Source organism: Pteropus medius, unplaced genomic scaffold (assembly GCF_902729225.1).
Source record: "Pteropus medius unplaced genomic scaffold, Ma_sr-lr_union100, whole genome shotgun sequence".
In the NCBI taxonomy this organism is placed as follows: Eukaryota; Metazoa; Chordata; class Mammalia; order Chiroptera; family Pteropodidae; genus Pteropus; species Pteropus medius.
In genome coordinates, this window is record NW_024340692.1 from 16,691,486 (window position 1) to 16,715,931 (window position 24,446).

The following is a 24,446-nucleotide window of genomic DNA, read 5'->3' on the forward strand; positions in this document are numbered from 1 at the left end:
GAAGATCTGGCAGTAGTAACATCACCACTTTATGATAAGGGATGATGGTGAAAAGGAATTAGGCCAAGCTTGGGTGGGCAGCTCAACAGGAACCTGATGTTCTACCAGCATTACTGAATCTGAAAGACTTAGAAGGTATGAAGGTCACGCTGTTATGTTTTCATGGAACTGTCCTGTGGGGAACCACAGGATAGGGCGCGTTTCTGTGGGTAGGGGTTGGGACTTGCCTTGAAGGAAGTGGACCTTCCTACTGTCAATCATCACAAGAGAGGCTAATTTTGGGAGAAGACAGCAGCACCAGAGAAGTGGACCAGAAGCACCACCTGTGCTCTGCAGGACTGCTGTGAATTGCTTCCACTCTTCCTTTCAAGCTGTCAGGTGCTGTTCTCACCTGTCGAGGCCTCCTCCGCACTCCTGAAGCACTTAGTATAGGACACCCTTCTCTCCTCTTTGGTATATGTTCTCTGGATTAATTCATTTCTCATTTGTGTTGCTGAGTTTGAGAGTAAGGATCTCACTTTATAAATCACCATTTTCCCTCACTCCTGAGTAGCTAAGCGCTCACGAAATACTTTTTCCTTGATCGAGAGATTAAAGACTCTCAGTTACCACCTTCTACCTGCGCTTCTTTCTCACTCCACATTGCCACACAAACACGAGGATGAAACTTGGGAATGTGTGAGTGAGGAGATACAAAAAAGGGAATGGTTTATTGACGAGGGAATTGATTTTGACCAGCTGACACTGGATAAAACCAGTTCTGGAGAGTACTAACCTATCCCAACTTGCCTGAAATACCTGCTTCTGGGTTTCAAAGATGTGGCTGCCCAATGTTTTTGGTGCTGGTGGCACTTAATGACACTTGAGTGACATGATGGTACTTTATGTGTCCCTGTAGTCCTGGGTTTGTCTATAATTCTAGGCGGTGCTGGGCTCATGGAGAGTCTAGAGCTCTGCACTTCCATGGGATCAAACTAGTTCTAACTGTTTCAAGCTAGTTCAAGGATGATTTAAATGAGATGAAAGTGGTTGTTTCTAGCTCGCTCTTTTTAAATCTTGATGAAATGCATTCAAACAGGTTGAAGGGCTCAAACTAGTTTAAAATGGATTAGCCTTGCTCAGGCTTGTTCAGACTAGCTAGGTTAGATCTGATCAAATGGTTTGTTTTACTTGAAGCAAGCCAGTTCAATTTAGCTCAAACAGGATCAACCTATCTGAAAGCAATGGGACCTAGTTTGAACCACACTGTAACGCGAAATGTTTAAGTTACGGATCTCTAGCTGTCAGTGTAAATACAGTGACACACCTCTCACACCGGAGATATAATACTCAAAATGCTATTCTTTATCGTATTAACTTTTCAAAGTTTGTGATCACTTTTTCTCAAACTTTTTCTCAAAATTGGCCATTAAGGACAACCATAATATCTAGTATTTCTACATAAGAACTCCAGTGCACTTAGGAAATCTTTTTGCCACTTAAAACTGTTAGCATGTACGCATACAAGCACTGCCTGCCATGTCATCCCCATCAACTCTTCTCTAAACTCCAGATACGTGGGGTGTGGGGCAGCTGCTATGGATAGCTCAGGTGCCCACCTCTGCCCACCACCCCCGCGGAGCACGTACCCCTTCTCACCTTGATCCTGCTCACTGCTTCCTGGGCCTGCATCATGCGCACATTTTTGGAGGGAGTTTTATCTGAGAGCAGCTGGGTGGAGCCAAGGTAATTGGCAGCAAAAATGATTCCATCGATTAAGTCTTCGGGGTCACAAGGTCCAGGAACTATAACACAGAGCCACGGTGGTGGTAAGTGAAGCCACTGTGGGGGTGAGGGACCCTGCCAAATACCCGGCATAACAACCCCCACCCCACACTGCTCACCACTGGCACAGGGGTCCCAGTTCCCAAGACTCTTGAGCATCTGTGTCAACCTGCCAGTCTAAGGCACAGAAAGGTGCCTTCGCTCACCCTCGACTTCAAATAGAAGAAACAATTTGTTCTTAGAGTAACTTATTTCACCCATGCTTTTTACTGTGAGAAATGAAGTGAGTATTTATGTAAATACAAAACATAAAGCTCAGTGATGAAGGATGTTGTTTCTCCTGTTAGACTGAATTCTTTGGGGACAAGGACTATGTCATAGTCATCTCTGGCTCTCTTGTGTTCTGTAACCTTGTAAGCATCTGTAACCCAGTGGTATCAAATGAACGTTTGTCTGACAAATGGTTAGCTAAGTGGTTCCCTGACTTGCCACGCATTCATATCTCCTCCTCCTCTCCCTTTTATCCATGATGGGGGAAACAAATTTTATAAATCAGAAAAATGGGATATTTGTTTCAGTTTGTCTGGATTCCTATGATAGCCTCTGACTCTGATTCTGGGAGGCAGATAATATTATCCCAAAACTTTGGTCTCATCCCGCCAACTTTGCTGACTCACAGACCATAATGTTCCAGGGCCTGCATCCGCATACAGATCAATTCCAAGGAAAATTGGAATTTGTTTCATCGTTTAGCTTTTTAAATCAAACCTTAGTTTTAAGTACTTAAAATAGAGGTAAGCCAATTCTAATCATAATCACCTGTAAACAAGACTTGAAATTAAAACATGTCTGGGACTAATATATAACTTTACACCAGATGCACTAAGAAAGGCTTGTAATTACGCAATGAAAACATGTATTTTCTTTGGCTTGAATGCCCTATCTGGGGAGACTAAAATATACATTTTAACCCACAGTTAAAACATCGGGGTCTTAAATTAGGTACCTTGAAATGGAAACAATTTGCTTTTTTTTCTTGGAGAGCTAATCTGAAATGGTTTTAATTTTCATCCTTAAACATGAAGCTCATCTTGAGCTTAAATAGCCACTTCCCATGATAAGCTACTTATCAGGGTACAGACTTAAAATAATCTATCCATTTTTTCTAAAATTAAGGTGGTGGCTGAAACAAAGAAATTAACTTTGTTTTAAGTAAAGGCCTTCACAAAACATCTGTGTAGTAACGAAATAAGGAAATCTGTTGTCTTATTCTCGATCATTCTAGGGAAAACTTCTGGACAAACAATGAGTGGTACCTGCCTCCACTACCAGTAATTTACATTCATCTCAACAGCCACATGTTTCCTGAAACTTTTCATAGATATGAGAAGGATTCAGGTTATTTACAATATATGGTTTACTTGTATAGAAGGGCAACACTAATTTAACTAAAATAAAATATGGACAAATTTGGACTCACACTATGGTTTCCAAAAAATAAAACATTACCATTCTTCTATTATGAACTCCTATGATAGATGTATAGTGTTACTTAATCATTTTTGCCAACCAGGTCTTGAGAAAAAAGACTGCACCTGGGATAGTAAGTTTTAAAAATGTTTCATTTATTTTGTGAAAATAATAAATGTACAAAGAAATAAAAATTAATTACCTCTCTACAAAGACTTCCAATCTCATATATTCATCTCTGATTTAGCTCTGCTCACTGAAAGGGTCCCTCTTTGACTATAACGAGTGTGGATATGTAGATATGTTTCAGAGCAATCCAAATAATATTTAAACAACTGCATAAGTGTCAAACCAAGAGGCAGAAATACTGGACCCAAATAACACACATTTGAGACATAATCTTATGTCCTTTGTCCTCCAGGGAAACTAATGATAATCAAATATCACTGTCACTGTATCACACCCAGGAAAAAAGCACCCTAATGTCACAGTTCATTTTAGGATCAGATGTTAGTGTATTATTAAAAAGTTTAAAAAATTAAAGTTATAATGGTCCTAAGTCAAAGAATTGCAGGTTTCGTTTTGTCCTTTGGGACGTGTTCTTCCTTTCAGTGAAGCCCCTGTGTAGCTCTGCGGGTGAACAAGGACACACATTATATTCTCACCTTCATGTTTAATGCCAAGCCCAGAGGACTGGACGAGAAGTTTCCAAACTCCCAAAAAACTCCCTGAGATGCTCTCGTGGAATTTTGGAGCTTTGCAAAAGTGATGAAAATAATTTACAGGTTACTCAAGAAAGAAACTGGAGTAACTGAAACAAACCTTTGAGCTTGTCCTGGGCTTCAGGCCCAAAGATTCAAGGAGGTTTATGAATCCTGATAACTCATTCCCAGGCAGTGGAACACACTGACCATTTACTCACAGGATCCAAAGGCCAGACATGGCCTTGGGGTGATGCCTGGGCCCATTAAAATCCTCCTTCAAGGAAATGACAATCCACCCTACCTGAGAAAGCATCAGACAACCTCCTGGTAGAGGATCAATGTCACCACCAGCTAGGGAACGCCTTTATGTGAATGAGAAAGAGGCATTCCATTTGTATGGCCTGACCTTAACCTGGGATGCCTAGTTTGGACTGAGTTTTGGCCCCACTAGGCCCCTTGACTTGTGCAGTGAATAACCTGCACAACTGTGTGTGTGGCAGCCCTGCAGAGAATGCAGGGAGAAGTGTGGAGTCAGACTGCCAGTTCACGAGCCTGGCTCTGCTACTTGCTATCTGTGTGATCTTGGGAAAGTTGCTCACCCCTTCGATGCCTCAGTCTCTCACACATAAGGTGGGGATAATAATAAAACCCACTTTACAAGATGATGTGAGGATTCAATTAGTTATTACATGCAAAGTACTTAGAGCAGTACCTTGAAGATAAATGTTACTATTACTAGCTCATCCAAGCAAGAGAGCCAGGAATTACTGGGAAGGTCTTTTTTTTTTTTTCTTTTAAATGAAGACGACCAAAATTTCTCCCTTAAAGCTCATTCCCACTTAAAACGGTCCTTTATGGATGTAAGCGGTGTACTGGACTACAGGCAAGGAGACTTGGGTTTCAGATCCAATATGACCATTACGAAGCAGGGCAAAGCCCCCACCCTAGCCTCAGGTTCTCATGGACAGAAGCAGCAAAGGCAGGGAAGATCTTTGAGAGGTTCACGGCTATTGTTGGTTTAGTCTAAGATTCTAAGACTGTTAAGACTGAATTAAGTGGCTCTGTGGCCTTTCCCCACTATCGTCTTCCAGCCCAGTGCTTCAAATACCCCAGAAGCTAAAAGATTTATGAATGACTCAGTGCTCAATATTTTCTTTTCAGCTCTTACCTTCGACGTAGGTTGGGAATGAAGCCAAGCTTTTTCTTGACTGTAATTAAGACAAAGAGGTTTCAAAAAGGGCAAAGCATGATGAAAAATGCATTAACACAACCATCCATGAAATATGAAAAATAAATACATCTCCAATGGCGGATATTAACCAGTTAGCAACCATATTTGGTTACAGAAAGTACAGAGTAAATAAACATTTCCATTTCTTATTAAAGAGTACCTAAAGCCCAGAACCGTCCGTTTGTATGTTAGATAACCTAAAAATCCTATGTTCCACACCAGAGAGATGTCGGTCGGCTTAAAAAATACCTCACAGACCAAAATTCATAATCCACAATAGCAATACAAAGGACTCAATCTGTATTCTTAAGAAACTGGGTTTCTAAGTGAAAAACTGCTGTTTAATGAAAGTGCTAACAATAAGATTATATGTTGAAATTAAGAATTCTCTTAGAGAATTTTATTCCACTTTAGGTCTTTGCTTCCGATGATCTTTCACTGTGCTAAAAATGTTTACTAGAGTTTTTATCTCTTCCTTTCATCTATTACTGATTTATTTTAGTTTAAAAATTCCATTATATATGTAATTCTCATGTTACTTCAAAATAAAAACACGACAAACAAAGGAGTAAATTAAAAGCCCTGGAATTTCTTATATTAAGTAACACCTTGGAGCAAAGGTTAGTATTCCAACAGCACCACTGGAAATAGATGTGATCAACTAGAAACCTTCTAGAATCTGACCGGATGGCAGTTTAAATGCTAGCTCTCAGAGCAATACTTACCATTTAGTTCCTTTTACAAATTATCCTAGAGATAACTCCGAGTGGCATAAGGGTAGGAAATTCATTCCTCCTTCAACCAGTAATGAAGTTATAGCTGATCTGTCCATGGCAGGGTGATGTGAGCATTGCAGGAGAGTAGAGAGCTAATGTCAAAGACGAGAGTCCGTAAAATGGGCAAAAAGTAGGGTGTGCATGGCCACCCTCCCTTCTCAGGAAGCCTAAGACTGTCATTGCTAAGAAGCGACCAGGCGTTAGGTGAGCATTTAAATTATTCTTAGAAAAAGAGTACCTGGTACAACATAGTTGTTCAGCGGCTTGACTAGAATTGAGGGTATACTTTGGGAAGCCTGGTGGGCTGGAAGGGTGAAGGGCCCTGCCTGAGGGCTGGGATGTCATGAGGAACGATTCCATATCACAGAACTTTATACCGTGTGATTCCTTTGGAAGATGGGAATACAAAGGGGTGATTAATTAGTTAATACTTGTACCGCACTAGAAAAAACAGCAGTGTTAACTGTTATGTGAAAAATTGGAGGCATCCAAAGACACCTAATTTTAGCAATCTCACTCAACTCAGGCCAATGACAGGAACTCAGTGATCACATGGTACACTGTGCAGGGCGGCCTGTCAGCAAACGTGTTGCCGAGATGCCCACTGGGATGAAACAGCTGCTCACACCACAGAGGGTGGGGTTCTAGCTTCAGAAGGGATCGTTTTAAAGAAACTAAAGATACAAGCCCACCAGGAATAAAAGGTTATTGGCTGCTGATGCATTCATGGAAAAATGCACACCAAGTGAAAGCCAAGGTATGTGGATTGGAGGAACGAGAACTCCAAATTCAATGGTGCTTCACATTAATTTTACTTTCTATTTATCCAAGTGAGAAGACAGGCCCAGTTGAGGGCCAAAAGCCAAGTCTAATTCTGGTTGGTTTAAAGAAAAACAACCCATAACTTCAGGGTATGCAGATAGAAGCTAGCTTCTTCATAAGAGCCAAAGATTTTTAAATTATTACCCAAACCTCTCCCTGTCCTTGTCCTCAGGGGTCTGGAGTAATAAGGGTTTACTTTGTTTCACCAAAATGGTTAAGCTTCCAAGTACATGCATGAAGCCACTTCAGATTTCCTTGGGCTATCAGGATACTTTTCTGAATGCCAATCTCAAGGACAGTGTCCAGATTTTAGCAGAAGCTACAGAAGAATTACTTCAGTCTAAAGCTCTAAAAACTGCCGTTTTATTTAGAGCCACAATGGAGGGCATTTGCTACATTTACTTATTCTCTATTCATAAGCTTATGACTAGCTTTCATTAGTCTCTGGGGTAATAAAAAAATTTTTTTGAAAACAGTTTAGTGAAATGAAAGAATCTCTAATTATTGCACACAAAGAGGATTTTTCATCATTATTTCTAAGAATATGCAGAAACATGTGCCAAGTCCTATAGGAACCGAGAAAACTAACAAATTTGCCTTGCTTATTATATCTGATGAATAATCAAATGTTGAATATTCAGATGTCTGATTAGCCCTTTGTTTTCTCACATGTGGACAGAGATGAACACTGGCTGATCTTACCACTCAAAAATTAATAAAGTCACATTCAAGAAGATAAAGGCCACAACCTTTGGGGTTTTCTAGGAAGTCACACTAATTGTGTGCAAAGCCTGGAGGCCTGACAACTGGAATAACGACATACGAGCTACCTTGTCTGTGCAGTGTGTGACCTGCAAAAAGTTTTCACCCCAAGGACAACAGATCCTGGTGTTAAGAGCCTGGGCTCACATATGCTCTGGATTCAAATCCTAGCCCACTAGCTGTGAGCCCTGGGACACCAGGTAAGTTATTCAACCTCTCGGCTTCCTCGACTAATACACGAGGATAATAATTCCTACCTCACAAAATTATTTTAAGGAGTGAATGAGACTCTGTGATTTGCTTGGCCTAGTGCCTGAACAGTGTAAATGCTCAAGGAATGGCAACTCTCATTACTGCTATTATCCTTGTGCTGTCACTCTTTCCTTCTTGCAATTGGTCTCACCTCTCCGTGTGCTATGAATAAAGTATAAGGCAAAGCTGTGGGATGTAGGGGCAGCAGAAACTGTGATCCCATTAGTCTTGTTCCTATGGCCTAGGGTCTGCGGATCAAGGCCAGTGGAGGGCAAAGTATACATCAAATCTAAATTCTAATGTTGTTTCAGAGACGATCTCCTTATGTTTGTTTGCTTTAATACGAATAGACTGATAAAAAATATTTCTCCCCTGCATGAATATTTAGTGGCAAATGTATGTGTAGTCACTGATACTTTAAAGGTACATTTTAACTAACGCTCCCTTTAGGAGTGATCTCCCTTTCGAAGAGATTGCCTTCTTCTATTTCATTTAACACAAAATTATTAGCAAGAGGAGGGAGAATGAGACAACCGTTCATTATGTGGCTTACCTTTCTAACGCATATCCTCCGTGTTGATTAGGCAGCATCTATATTTAGAGCAAGATGGGCCCACACAGATTATGACGCAGGCCAATATTTACCTGATGCTGGTTATAAAGAGGTGGGGTGGGTAGCTGTTAGCTGAGTGTAAAAAGATGACAGTGTGAGAGAAGGCAGTGTCTCCCCTCAGGGAAAAACGTCTGCCCTTTTTAGCCCTAGAAATCTCAGAGGGAGCAAGCAGCAACTTCTTGCTTGTATTTTCTCTGCCAGAACTCAGCTTGGCTTCCCTAAGTAGGACAACAGTATGATTTGCTGTCCAAAGGGACACTTTAGGGCTGCACTGTACAGGAGCCCCTAACTACACGTAGCTATTTAAGTTAACTGAAACTGAATAAAAGGGAAATTTCAGGTCCTCTGTCCCACAGGCCACGTAGCTGGTGACTACCATAGAGGACAGTACAGAAATAGAACATTTCCACTGCGGTGGCCAGATCTCTGGGCAGCACTGCTTTAGAGAGTGAGAAGGGGTGCTCACCAGGTGTGCTGTTGGACAGTAAGTGTGACTAGAACCCCTGCAGGTAAAACAGGACAAGTGGTCACCCTGTCGTCATGAAAGATATTTTACTTGGACCTGAAATAAAAGAGTATTAGACACCTGTGACTAGTGGCTCACAAACTGATGTCACGGCTTTAATCACCAAATTCTACATTGGATAGGGGAAAATAAAATTTTTCTCCCCAGGGTACTTAGGGGCAGAAACTCTGTGGGAGGCTGGAGAAAGCATAAACTAGAATTAGAATGGAAAAAAAATGAGCTGATGGCTTATGAAACAAAACACCATCCTACCTCTTTGTTCGTGGAGGCTTCCGAGGGGTCACTGGGATGAAGGGCTGTACTTGAAGATTCTGCACCCAGGGGCGAGGAACTGCCTGGAGATGGAGACTGGAACACAGCAAGGAGAGAAATAACACAGTGAGAAGCTAAGGGACTGGGTGAGTGCCCACCTGTGGAGAGGGACAGAGGAGAGAGGAGAAAGCCACACACAACTGAATAAACGTTTCAGCGGGGAGAAAAGGAGGCTTGACAAACCTGAGCGTTTTATGTATAACTGGAAAGGAGCTGCCAATTGTACATAAAACGCTCAGGTTTCTCAAGCCTCCTTTTAAATTCCTGCCATGTTTTCAAAGGAGCACTTAGAGCTCAGTTTCCCCATCTTAGGCCAAGTGTTTAATATATAGCAATTTGATTTAAATATAGTAAAAGTTGAACATCAAATTTAAAGCTCTAGATGAATAAAGCTAATAGTGATATGCGAATGTTTGGGCTTTAAAATTTTTTTCTTATTAAAAGATACAAAGACTTTGGGTAATAAATGTCATATAAAATTACTCAAGATTATTTGGGAACATAAAAATTACAATATATATTTTTAAAGAGGCAGCTGGGACTGAATGATGACTGGAAACCAATCGACATGTATTTTCCCAGTCAGTTCAGATTTCAAATATCTTGTCTGATTTAATCCACATGCCACTGAAAATTTAGAGAAGTTTCAGCATCCAAACAACATTACCGTGGTTACTCTTAGGAAAGTTCAAAAATTCTTTGTTAAATGATAGATGTAAAGCAATGCCACTTCTGGGTATTTATCCAAAGGAAAAAAATCCCACTAATTCTAAAAGATATATGGTCCCCCGTGTTCACTGCAGGATTACTTCCAATAGCCAAGATATAACAGTAACCTAGGTGTCCATTAATAGATGACTGGATAAAGAAGATATGGTACATATACACAATGAAATATTACTCAGCCATAAAAAAGAATGAAATGTTGCCATTTGCAAAGACATGGATGTACATAGAGAGCATTATGCTAAGTAAAATAAGTCAGACAGGAAGACAAATACCATATGCTATCACTTACATGTAGAATCTAGAAAAACAAAATAATCGAATAAACAAAATAAAGCAGAAATAAACTCACAGATACAGAGCAAACTGATGATTGCCAGAGGGGAGGGGGTAGAGAGATGGGTAGAAAAAGGGAAGAGGTTCGGACGTACAAATTGCCAGTTATAAAATAAGTCATGGAACTATAATGTATAGCACAGGAAAGGTAGTCAATATCATAACTACGTATGGTCACAGATGGTTACTAGACTTATTCATAAGGTATACAAATGTTGAATCATTATGTTATACACCTGAAACTAATGTAATATTGTATGTCAATCGTAAGTTAAAAGTTAAGAAAATCTTTAATGAAAAAAAATAAGGCTTAGAAAAATAGCTTCGAGAGTATGGTCTTCATCAGGTGTGCTACTGTCTCAGGTGATAGGTTCTGGTTCCTTGCACAGACAGGCCCCCTACTGGAAGTATGATGCTCCAGGCCAGTATGTGACACACAGGATGCGCTCCATAAATATCTGATGAATGAATGACCAAAGCAAGCAGGCAAGCACAGGAATAGGACTAATCCAGGCTCTGAAAATCCTCCCTTGCTGATACCCAAACATTTCTGTATGCTGCTGGATTGGGAGATGAAGGGAATCTTCAGGTGAGCCATAGGGATGCTGAAGAATTCTACAGCGATGGTCCTCTGAGAATAAGAACACACTGCTTCACAGTTTGATGTTTGATAGTGGACATAAAACAGAACCCACACAAAGATCTATTCTCTGAGGAAGTGTGGGGATTTGAGGGAGGAGCGGTAAATCCTGGGCAAAGGAAACAAATTAACACTAATGGTTGCTTGAATCTCATCTGATCTCATGGGACTGGCCCCCTTGGGGAAGCTGAGGTACAGAAATATCAGTAAAATAGCTCTGTGTGGAAAAGAAGAATGTTCCACAAAGCAGTGGTGCTGAGGAGGGCAAGGGGGCATGTTAATATACAAGGCGGACCTCGGTGAGTAGTATGTGAAATCATAAAAAAAAATAAATCTTTTCCAAAAAGTCTGAATTACAGGAAACACAGGAGTCACCAAATGAACCGTTAAGAGGATGCGGTACAATGCAGTACTCTTCACACTGAGACGTGTGTGGTCCCAGCCCATTCCTGGGAAGCCTGGATTTGTTTCCCAGGAGCCCACAGGCCTGATTCTGAGCAGGAAGGTGAGGACCCCTGAGCCTCTAAAACATTCACATGTAGAAGAAATCAGCAGCTCCGCAGTAAAGCAAGGAGGACAGGCACAGGGTAATAGCAGACATTAAGTACCCTAGGCTCCACAAGCCCTGGGTGGAAGAAAATAGCTCTCCATGCCTTTAAAAAGAAACACACATAATTTTCCGTTTGGCACCCAAGAGAGTTGATGGGTACTTGCTGAGTTAGCTTTATGTTTGGCCTACTCAAAATTAATGTAGAAAGTCTTCATGATAATTCGTTGCCTTTAAAATATAATTTTCAAATCTGAAGAGCTTCCTTAGATATTTGTCTATTTTTCCCCTCTCCCCAAGTAATTTTCTCTGTCACAAAGATTTTAAGAGTCTAGTCTCTTGCGAAGGTAGTGCGGCTGTTTTTTTTAATTATTTGGTTTGAAGGCGGTACAACACCTTCATTAAAAAACCAACAATCCTCCGAAAGAGTCTCACAGTTCCTATTTACTATTTTCTGTTGCAAATCTTCTAAAAATGGATTCTTTACAATGTTATGGACACCAGATAATCTTGGGATGATATGAGAAAACTGCAGACAGTAGTCTGGGATGTGAAAGAGGCAGGTCAGACCCCACAGTAGCTCAAATGACCAGTGCTGGACACTCATCATCATGGAATATTGGAAAAGAGGCACAAATGTAACTGAAAAAAACAAAACAAATACAACTGCAGTGAGCACTGCCCTCACTGATGCTGTCGTGGGATCTACACCAACCTTTATCAGGGACCACTTCCCCTCAGACAATGGATGCTCTAGCCTGCTGCATGCAAATAAGCTCATTCATGTTTCCTTCCATTTGTATATGCAGTTAATTACCTCCACCCAGAGAGTTCCCCCTCATTCTCTCCTGTGTTCAATTCAAGAGATACATCTTGCTGAAGCTTTCTCACTCATAGTGCATTCTCTTCTCTCCTGATGGCATGTGCCAGGTTTTGTAATTATCTATTTTCTGTGTATCTCTGCCCTCCCCCAAGAACTCTCTGGCAGGGATCTTGTCTTATTCATCTTTATAATCCAAGTGCCTAGCCTTGGGTCTCATAAATAGTAGGCATTCAGTCAATGTTTAGTGAATAAATGATTTCAATGTAAGTTTCCAGCTTAACCATGTTTTCCAACTTGCACAGAAAGCAGATCAACCACCGCTGTTTTTTATGTATTTTAGTGGCCAATGGTAAAGCCCTTTCTGATGCAGCATCCCTTTGCTGTTTTGTGTAAAACATCAAATCTGAATTTTTTGTTGTTGTCTTCCCTCCCCAAAATCTGAATTCTGAATTAGAGAAATGGTCTTTGTTTGCGAAGACCCTGACCTTAGGTCCGGCAAAGCTCTTCTGAAGTAGAAAGCAATCCTCAAACAAGAGAGGACCCCACCTAGTGGAAGCCTACTGCTTACCACACCTTTGCTGACAAGGTCACGATAGACAAACGCCTTCTGAGCAGACACAGACTCCATGGAGCCTTGAACAAAGGTGTTGGTATCAATTCATCTCAAATATCTGCTTTAAAAGCTCTTTGCCTCCTACCTCTAATTTCTGCCTTGTCACTCTCAAAAGTGGAGAGAAAATTAGAAATTGGATAATTCTTTATACTTTTAAAGAAAATACTGGAGGCAAATTTAACCACTGAAATATGAAACAAAAGTAGAATTTATTATTTCATATATCTCTGACTGGAGTCTCATGCCTTCTGGGTTACTAGATTGATGCAAATGAGACCAATTATGGGAAGCAAATGTGAGCTTAGAAATTCACAAAGGTAAGTGCCACACAGGGCAATGGTGGGGGTAGTATTCAAAGATGACTCAGCAACTCCCTGTTTGGGATAATTACAGGTGGTCTCCTTAAGCTCCGCGACTTATCTTCTGCAGACTGTGTTCTAGCAGAGTCTCCACCACTATGACCTGAATTGACCGTTACGGCTCTGGGGTGCCACAAAGCAGAGCTCTCAGCTTTAAGATTTGGGTTCTTCAATGCCAAGACGAGAGATGGATAGTCCCATTCTTAGATCAGAGGTGGATGAAGGATGCTAAAGTGTCCAAAGGGAAAGCAGATCATTCATTTAAATTCCGACTAAACACCTCCTGGGGGAAAATACTGTATTGCTGGTGATAGAGGTGAGACAGACAACTAGCTGATGAAAATTTCAGGCTATGCTTGTAGGGGAGAAGATCAGCACATGCGTAACTATTATTCATTTATTCTTTCTACAGACATTTCAGTGCCTTCCTGTGTTCCTAACACTGGGTCAGGAAACAAAGAGGAAAGAGGTGTCATGGTCCTGTCCTCTATCTCTTTCCAGACAATGGGAAGAGGCTGGCGTGTGAAGGCAGGGCTGTGGCAGGCGGCCAAGATATTAATCTGCGAGTAGGAACACAGGGTTGGGCAGGATCGATTCTGCAGGTGGGAAGGGGTGCGTATCGGGCAATGCTTCACGGGGAAGATGATGGCTTCAGCTGAATCCTGAAAACTGCAGTATTCATGAAGTAGGATGGAACAGGGAAAGGAGGAAGGTACAGGCAACAAAGGAAGGGAAGTGATAGAGGAGCTGAAGAGCAGGGACCAGTCACTGGAGCCTTGCTTGATGACAAGCAGCACCTACTCTATCCAGAGGGTGTTTTCTTTGTGGGTTCTCAGTGAAGAACCACTCTCTAGGCACTTCCTATATCTGAGCTCAATTGGAAGAGATAAAGGATTAAGGGACTGAATTATCACTTGTGCTCTTTCCCTTAATCCTCTTTCACCCTTGGACATTTGCATGAAGGGATTACAATCTGCAAAAGTTGACAGCATGATAATAAGAACATCCTAAAACTAGAGGTAAAGGGTCCCCTATCTATTCCCACATGGACAATGTTCTTTTCAGAAAGGCCTAAGCATGGAGGCTGGGCTGAGCACAAAGCTGTGCCTTGGAGAGCTGTACACAGATTTTGAAAAATTTTTGGAGGAATTCTAGTCAAAAGACATAAAATCAGAAGGTCTACTTAAGCCATTCATTCATTCATTCACTTAACACAAGTGCTGACATGTGCAAAAATAAATATAAAACAGAATTTGATAAAGTTAAAGAAGGCAAAGTTGGGGAACTGCTCAAACCACCTATGGATCATTGAAGAGTTGGTAGAATTACATTAATTAACAACTAAGAACAGAAAAATGGAAAGGATGATATTAGAGGTGGTTCAGAACAGTAGGACTGGAATATCAAACAATTAAGAGAGGCCTTTGGGAAAACAGAATTAGCTCTTAAATATTTTTGCCGAACTGGTCCACTTTATGACTGAAAGAATCCTTTCTGAACATGCTGGAAAAGTTACATGTGAACTGAAGAAGGATACTCTATTGTGTGATTGAATGACTTTTTTTGAAAAAAAAATTACAACTTCCGAAATCAATACTTCTTCTCTGTTCTAAGAACTCGTGTATAGTTACAACTATAATCTGCATGTTGTTAGTCAAAAGATAAGCTAAGCTTATGTTTATAGTTTCAGTATTGTTTTTCAAGGTAAATTTCTAATCAAGTCCCCTCTTCCCCATACTTACTTCGAAATTTTGGTCCTCATTTTAAGTGAATTATTTTTATATCAGCCTATTACTATTAAAAGTACACTTATGCGGTGATACTTTAGAACACTCCCGCCCCCTGTGGTTGAAATGTGACATGACAGCTGCCATAACATGCAGTGGCTGGGGCAGGTAATGGAGGAGACACAGAAGCCTTCCTGCCACAGGCCCAAGGCTCAGAATAAGTCCTAAAGCCCTGGAACAAAGCCTGCTGGCTGGCGGAAGTAAAAAAATGAATCAATTCCTAAGACACTGGGTCTAGTCTTCAAAGCCACCATGATCTGCTTTTCCAACATTAGGATCCATTTTCAAAAGCACAGTGTGATTACAGGGAACACAAGTTACATTCCTCCTTTGAAAAAGCTTCGATGTTTTAATTTTATATTGTGACAGGATAATGAAGCAGTTAAGTGTTCAAATCCTAGCTTCTGGCGGTCAGAGTCAACTCTGGCTCTACCACTCACGACTGTCACCCTCCTGAGAACTGGGGAAAACAGTGACTATTCACCCCTTGGGGCCGACATGAGGGTTAACTGGTGACAACACACAAAAGGGGTCAGCTCAGTGCTTGGGTATGCACAAAGCATTCGACCAATATTTGATGTCTTTTAAGAGTCCAACAGTTACAAAAATGATTTTGCCTCTATGGGAGAGTGCTCACACTGACGCACGCCCTCGGGGACTTTTCATCTTCTTGTTTTCTTCCTTATTAAAGCTTTATTCATTGATAAAATAAAAAAGCACATAAAGGCTCTATAAAATCATACCACAAAGTCTAAGTTAATTTATAGGCCCCAAGACTCCCACTAGTATATTTATTGGTAAGAACAGCACAATACTAGCTAAGGTTGGGCACTATATGCAATGGTTGTGTGCAATGGCTGGCATGTCCACTGTCTGCCATTCAAGACAGCATTTTGGAGTATGAATGGTGACAATGAGGCTATTATGATGACTGATTTACAAAAGAGAATCATGTGCATATGAATTGTATAGTATTAATTTATAACATGGCTAATGTATGACCATGACACACCAAACGCTCCACTGTTTAGGACACCTAGTGAAAGACCTCAGCTGGCTCTAGCCAACCTTGATGAGTCCCAGTACAAGTTGGTCTTTTTCCTCCAAGGAAACTCAGTGACAAAACTTTCATGGCAACAAAAGATAGAAGAAAATAATCCTATATGAAACAACTCACAGAACATGAATAGGTTTTTTTTTTTTTTAAGTCCCCAAACAGCCAACGTAACTACATGAGATCCAAGCACCAAGAGCTCATGAATCTCATTCACCTGTGTTATGGGCTGCATGTTTGTGTTCCCTTCAAATTCCTATCATGAAACTCTAACGTTCAGTGGGATGGTATTAGGAGGTGGGGACTTTGGGAGGTAACTAGGTTAAGAGGGTAGAGCCCTCGTGATAGGATTAGTGCCCTTATAAGACACAAGAGAAGCTGCTTCCTCTCTATCTCTGCCATGAGAGGACACAGCAAGAAGACAGCCATCTGCAAACCAGAAAGAGGGTCCTCACCAGAAGCTGATCATGCTGGACCCTGATCTCAGACTTCCCAGGCTCCAGAACTATGAGAAATAAATTTCTGTTGTTTAAGTCACCCAATCTATAGTATCTTATTACAGAAGCCCAAATGGCAACCAGAGACATCTCATTAAGTACCTATTTGCTCTCATTCTTAAACATAGTTTTAAAAAGCTCTGAGCAGGTCATTCCTCTAAAGACACTAGTGCTTCCTTTTGTGCTTATAGAATAAATCCTATACTCTTTACCTTGGCACTTAAGGCACTCCAAGATGTGGCCTTAATTTCTTTACCTTTTCCCCCTTCTAGTACTTACTCTCTATCATCAAGCCAAACTGAATTATTTTCTGTTCCCTCTACACAACCTGTAAGTTTTGCTCAGTGCCTTTGTTTATGCTCCTTTGAACTCCATATATCCATAAGCCTCCAAAAGCCCATTTCAAATGTTACTTCTTCCATAGTCTTTCTAATCCTTAGGTGAAAGGAATCCAACTCCTATGAGAATTGCTTGTATTTTATCTGTGCCGTTCTTATGATGCATCACTTTTCCCCTTGTATTTTATAGAAATATCATATTATTATATAAAATTTATATTTTAATTATATTTTAATAAGCACAAAAGGATTAAAGGCAGGATTTATGATTAATTTACATGTTTTCTTCTCTAAGTGTTTAATACAGGGCTCCTCATAAAATATACAATAGTTCAATAACTGTATTGAACATATGGAAGGATGCAGGGCATCAATCCTTTTGTATCAGGGGAAAAAGGAAACACAAAATAAGTTTGTGTACGGAATAGGTTCTTACACACACAGCATTGCACTTATGTACTCACATGAATATTTGTACCCATGTGTAGCTCAGGGTTCTCTTCACTAGTTCTGGATCATGGTCTGTCTCCCTTCTCTGGCAAACACTGCTTGCAAACCATGCATCCTCATATAATTAAAAAAGTGCTGTGGACACAGCAGGAACAAATGTTCTCAAAGGTGGCGTTTCATATAGACTGTAATGAGGCCCTGGGTCATTCAATTCCTTTCCAGCCTGAACGTTCTGGTTCTAGTTCCTTCTGCACACAGAATTTCAAAGGTGTGGTCAGCTAGGGCAGGCCATGGCACACACTCTAGTTTTCAGTAAACTTCCGTTTCAAGGGCTGTGTGGGGCTTCTCTAGTCCCAGCGTCCTCAAATAGCTTTTTCACTATGCATATGGGTTTGTCCAGCTTTATCCCTTTTCTCAAATAAATGTACATTGTTTTCCTCACTCATCTAAGTTGTTTTAAATTAACCTTAATCCATCTTAGAGTTATTTAAAAAACCCTAAATATATGATTAGATTTTTTTCTTGCCCTAAGATATGACTGTGCTTCTGAAAATTAAAACTGGTTAAGAAATCCATAATTATTCATTCTCAATTCAAACTATGTTATCAATGCACATCTGTATTTCCTTAATGTTGTGAAGTAGGAGAGTGAGCATAGGCATTGCAGGGGCATAATTATGTCATTAAAATGATAATAGCCGGGGCATAATGAAGTGTTTTATATACACATTTATAATGGATTCAATTAATACCAATGGAACATTCTGAGATAACTGTAAGTTAAAATATTCTAACCATTTCTATTCTCTCTTTTCCCACAGGAAGAGTGGTCCCACACCCAGGCCCAAGTCTGTTAAACCCATGTAAGGGCTCCAGTGTGAAGCCCTTGAGCCACCTTGAGCCACCTGGACCACCTTGAGCCTTCCATGGGAGCAATCTCCTCAAATAGAGAGTGCTTTCATTGTTAGGGTGGCACGCAAATAATTCATTTTATCACCATCAGAAGGGCTCTAGACTTCTGAAGCTGTGTTCTCAAAGGCAAAGAAAAAAGAAAGATATTGACCAGTTAAATAGGAACCAGAGTCATATTGTAAGGTCAGATAACTTATCTTCTGATAAAGCTGATCTATACTCAGAGGTTATCTTTCCCCCTTTGAAAGGGCCTCATAGTATTTATTTGAAATGCATTACAACTTGTGATGGACAAACGAGGGAGCCAGTTATTCACTTCCCCCTCGAGGTGCATTCATTCCTGCAGGTCTTCTTGTACTTTCACTGCCAGGCCACCTGACCTGAGAGATCAGTGAGAGGAAAAACCAAAGTCACTTTTAGTTTGTATTAAGAGATGCAGACTATTTGCTAAGAACAACCACTATTTAAGGAGGGCTTTCTAGATGTCAGGTACCATATAGTATACATTATGCCCATTACCTCATTTACTAGCAAAGCAGTTCCTTATGTGCAAGGCACATTTTTTACTAGTGTCATGGAAGCAAAAGACACAACACAGAGCAAGAAACTGGAGGCTACGGTGCCCAAAGTAACTTGTTTATCAGAACACAGAATAAGAACAGACTGCTGACGGAGATAAAGCAGAGTACAACATCTAAGCAATCAAACTGCCTTTTCTTCCTGCAGGTCACCTGGGACTTCCAAGAAACAGGCAAATCTGATTACGTTTCTCCCATCCTGGGTCCTGCTCACTCTCCCCATCTATTCCTGCTCTGTTCACTTAGTGATACTATTGCAGGAAACAGAGAACAACTTAACAATCTGACAGGACTGGAAGAAAAGCAAAAGCGAAGCAGTAAACATCATTTTGAAGCCCAAAGATCCACCTACCTCATCTTCATGACACTCCAATTGGTACATCCAAAAATTCTCCATCTTTACTGGTGCTTTTTGGGCAGCAGAGCTAGCCCTGGTGCATCCACCTGTGAGCTGAGGCTAACTCCTGACCTCAGTGCCTGTCTGGTAGATTGTTTCCAGTGATACTAGATGCCCCAGTCGATAATGCAACTTGTAACAGGAGCTATGACCACCTCCCAGGGTGTCTGACCATCATCATTAACCCCTCTGTGCCCGAACGGCCCAAGGAAGTCGTGCATCACTGGTGGAGCACCGTCACCTGATGTTTCTGAGAAGAGGTTGGCCTGCCCCTCCTGGCAGTGATGTCTACTATTTCTGGGGAAAATAAACTCGGTTCTGAGGTGCTACCAGAAACTTTCACACACTCTAAACTCTGCTATGTTTATAGAACCTGTGAAAAAAGCACCCAGCTCATGTGGAAGGCAGGGGTAGGAGTCAGGAAAAAGAAGCTCTCTCAGGACCCTCATCAGACTGCACCTGGGAACTTGTTGAGAGAACAATGTGGCTAGCCAGGGCCTAGGTGTTTGGGGACATGGGATGTTGGAACTAGCCCCTTGCTACCTCTTCACATGTAGTGAGTGCCTCTAACAACCTTGTACTGGAGTCTGAATAAGGGAGTCTGAATAAGGGAGCTACACAAACAGAAAAAATAGCTGCACCCAGGGCCATCATGGTGTGACCTGAACCTACAGGTAATCACAAATTAGGTTCAACAGCTGGACCATATCTGCTAATCTTCAACAGACGAGAGGAAGGTTAAGACAAATATAGATGGAACTGGGCTGGAGGAGCTCATGGAAACTGAGGTAGGCAGGGTGGTTCTTAAGGGAGAAGGCAGGAGGTGGACAAAGTGACCTCCCAGAGCCAATCTACCTCTTAGAGATCCATGGCAATGGGGAAAGATGTGGACGCGTGAAAGATGAAAGGCACAGAACATCCAAGAGATTATCTTAATTGACGGTTTCGGCCTTCTTTCTCACCAATCCTTTTATCAGGCATGCTGACAGGTCTCTCTCTGAGTCCACCTGTTTAGTTAATGAGTTGTGACAGTTGAAAAGTAGAAAAAAAAAGAAGCAAAAGACCTGAACCATCCAAAGCTGGAAAATCCATGCTAGTGGACGGTTGCCTGTACTGTGGATAACTCTGCAGGCCAGCATGGGAAACGGGGTCAGAGGGAGGGTGTCCTAGAGCACTTCTCTCTCCTTGCTTGTTCTGGTGTTTCTGACCACTCTTGCTGGATTGCACCTACTATAATCGTGGTCACTCTGATGCCCCCATTCAAGAAAGCCCTTTTTGAAATGGTGAGTAGTGCATGAGGTATTCCTTTCTAGTTTATAGCACTGGGCATCTTTCAAAATACTTTCTTCTTAAATTGATTATTTAAGACAGAAAATCTCTGACTGTTGATTCTCAAGACTGAACACCCCCTACCATTTAATTCTCTCTGACTCATGGGCAGAGTCATTTCCCCTACTATCATCCTTAAAATGTGCTTTGGTTTGGATTCATGAACCACTTAGGACAGGCTAAAGCTATTAGAATCTTTAATGCTGCTGTGGAAAGCCTGTAATATTTTCCATTATTAACCAGAGAACCACCGTCACATGTAAGACTGTAAAAATACCAGACTACAAAAAAACCCATTGGGCCTTCTGAAAAGTTATAGAAAGCATCTATATACAGCACCCTGTTTGTGTGACAAAATTCAGAATCCGTTTCCTCGCGCTCTTATTTTCATTCTTTTGTCCCTTTAATGTTCAATCTGCACCTGAAACCTGCTTAATTATTCACCACTGCCTTCTCCAAGCCTCATCAATAATGAATAATACTCGTGATGGAAAACTTCATCCGCAACAAGGTGATTGAGATGGGAGCATAAAGAATCCGATCCACACTCCACATCTGAGGGAGAAATTAAGGCAGTAAAATGACAGGTAGTCTCAAGGCCTGTTCTCTCCTTTTCTCTACACCAACAAGACCCCTTAACTCTGTGCCTCTCAACCAATTTTGCATCATGGCACGCAGAGAAATGAAAATGTTCGTACCGTACACTGGGTCAACTGGAGAAACTCTGGAGCCTCAGAGGAAGCCTCTGGGGTTGAAGACAACATTCCCAGTGGCCCAGGTCATCCCCACCCCCCAAACTCGGGAGGATCATCAGTACACTGGTTGAAAAGCTCTGCCTTAACTTACAAATGTCTGTATAGCAAATTCTTTTGACACTGGCAGTCCCTCGAGAATTAAGTGAAAATCCACTTACGAAGAATCTGCGGATATATCTGTTCCTTCAGGACAACTCCTCTTCCTTCCCATTTCCACAGGCCTTCCTGAGCCCCAGCTTTCTCTGACATAGCCAACTGCCTCACCCCTGTGCTAGCTCACATACCTGTCCCTTTTACACTACTTTGCTTTCATTGTCATTTCAGCGACTGCAGATCTGCCTATTCTCAGCCAGACAACAAAATAAACACAGCCTAGGAGTTGGGAATGGCTGACAAGGCCAGCTGAGGGAGAACAAGGCCAACAGCTGCCATATCCTCAGGTTTTAAGCCCAGGAGCTCTTTGCTGGCACAGGGTAATGACAGACACTAAACATGTTAGGCAAGACTTCTTGGATGGTCCTCAATGATCCCCACCTCCCTGTATTCAGACCCTTATGTAATCTTCTCCCTGGGGAAGGAGTGTGGGCGTCTTCTAAGCAATAAAATACAGCAAAGGTGATGGAATGTCACTCTGTGATTAGGTGACTTCCACCTTGCTATCGGACTCTATGGCCTTCTTGTCTTGTATATTTCATTAAGCAAGCGGCAATATAGGAGAGGGCCCACGTGGCAAAGAACCAAGGATATCTCTGGCTAAGAGTCGGGAGCTCAGACTCAGTCTAATAACCTGTGAGGAGCTGAGTCCTGCCAACAAGCACCTGATCTTGGGAGCGGGTCTTTCCCCAGGAGAGTGTTAGGATGACCATGGGTCACAGACTGCAGTCTCTGAGAGACCCTAAAGCAGAAGGCCAGCTAAACCATGCCAGATTCCTGACCACGGAAATGGTGAGAAAACCAGTGTGTCTTATTTTATGCCACTGAGTTTGAGCAATTTGTTACACAGCAGTAGATAGCTATAGCTAAAACACCAAATAAGGCTTCAGGTATAAGCCTCAAGAGCAGAGGAGGCTTGGAGGTCTGGCTGAGGGCTCAACAAAGGACTAGCCTAGAGTTGATGAGGCAGTATCTCAGTTGCTGCTATATCCCTGGTGTCCTGCACAGTGCCTGATCTACAGGACGAACTTGAAAATATTTGTTGAATGGGTGGATGATAAATTGTGAGATAGCCTTTCAATTTGTCACTAGGGACAGCAGTCACAATTCCCTCTGGTTCACTGACAAAAGGACAAACAGCACAGCCTTGTGGCCAGGCCCTATTTCTTATTCATAGACAATATCTGTATGTTGCTGGTGCTCAATTAAACCCAAAAGTGCTGGCAGGAGAATAACTATAACCATTATAACAATTCAACCCAATCACTTTATGGTACTCTGCATGATGGATGGTTGAGAACAGCATGTTATTCCTTTGATATCATTCACTTGTTTAAGGAAAAGTGTCTTTTAGTTTCTGAGGTCTGCTTGGCGAAATACACTGGGGCCCATTTTTGCTGTCTTAACAGCAGATCCTTTGGTTCTAAGGTTATGCTTCTGGATAAACTTCTGGGATGCTGACCTGGAGGGTCCGCCAGCCAATCCTTCTCTAAACCATGTAAGAAAACAAAGTTGGTTTCAGAGAAACACTGGGATGCCTACTCTTCCACAGCAAGCCAGGGGAACAATCCGAGATAAGGATGAATGAGACCTAGTTCTTTTCAGGCCACAAGTGGACACAGAGTGGAGCTAATAATCCTAGAAACCCCTGCCCCTGCCCCTGCCCCCAACATATGTCAAGAATACATCACATTTCAGCTAGGAATTGATCCGCTTGGGGAAATCAGGCCCCAACAGAACATAAATTCATCCTAAAGTCTGTCTACTTGACCTCAGGTCCCATTTCAACTCCATTTCTTGCTATGCAGATCTTGGAAAAACTACAGCTGGCCAGAACTTCCTGAAGGCATGTGGATCAGCAAGAGGATCCTTTCAGAATACCATAACAGGCGTCTTTCACAAAAACAGAACCCTCCAGCAGTAAAAGTTCTTTTCACTTGCCCTCATAAGCTTGACAGCATAACTACAAGGTCAACAGGATAAGATGCTGCTAACAAGCCTTAATGAATTAGCATGTGCACTTGACCTTGGTCAATAGTTTCTTAGCAACAGTCAAAAAAAAAAAAAAAATCCATGCAGGCTGATACTGAATTCAGGGCAATGAGAAAGGGACAGAGGACAAGGAGGTGACGTCAAGGTAATCGAGGCCCAAATGAAGCCAGGATACTTCTGTACCCTGTTTCTATCATCTTTCTCAAAAAAAATTTTTTTAAAAGGTAAGCACAAGTGCACATGATCAGGGCAGGTGTTATCACCAGGCCTTCACCTCCCAGAGTTTTGACAGTATCTCCTTCTCAGCAGGAGAGTGGCTGGTTTCTGACTAAGAAGTGTTAGTGCTGAACCGGTTTACTACCTCAAAATACTTTCTCCAATTGGTCTTTGGAACTGGAGATGCCAATAAAAGGTAAATGTTACTTGAAGGGAGCCAATGCATGGTCCCATTATCACTAATTAGCAGTGCTGTTTGACCTAATCAGACCAGCTCTGGAAAAAAGGCTGCTGCTTAAGGTGGAAGTGGAGACCTCGGGTTATTTGAAGTGCATGACCAGGACTGGCGGGACAGTGAAAGCACGTGAGGGATCTGAGCCACGGGGAGAGCAAGGTGGAAACATCTGCCTGGAGAAGGTGAGGAAGAGGACAACTCCCCCTAACTCAGTTTGCCATTGACCGACCCTAAATGTTCAGTAAGCTTCGACCTATTGATGCAACTAATATATCGAACTGTGATTCTTATTTACATTTCCAGAGAGCCCAATACTGCAAAGCCATTTTCTCCCATAGTCATCTGAAAAGATAAATCTAATAACTCATTTTACTGATGAGGAAACTGAAGTGGAAGAAGAAAGCACGTGACCAACTCAAGGTAACTGCAGGTCACCTATAGGGCAAATATTTACATATCATGAATACTTGTTGAGAG

At 41.6% G+C, this 24,446-nt stretch overlaps 1 protein-coding gene across 2 annotated transcripts in view; it reads right to left on the reverse strand.

Moving 5' to 3' along the window:
- APBA1 (amyloid beta precursor protein binding family A member 1) overlaps nucleotides 1-24,446 on the reverse strand; it is a 189,903-nt gene that overhangs the window by 28,681 nt on the left and 136,776 nt on the right. For both annotated transcript variants that reach the window (XM_039837616.1, XM_039837532.1), the window contains exons 3-5: nucleotides 9,173-9,268; nucleotides 5,107-5,146; nucleotides 1,639-1,784 (exon numbers count right to left, since the gene is read on the reverse strand). In XM_039837616.1, coding sequence (XP_039693550.1) covers nucleotides 1,639-1,784; nucleotides 5,107-5,146; nucleotides 9,173-9,268 — 282 coding nt within the window. The remainder of the gene's footprint in view (nucleotides 1-1,638; nucleotides 1,785-5,106; nucleotides 5,147-9,172; nucleotides 9,269-24,446) is intronic.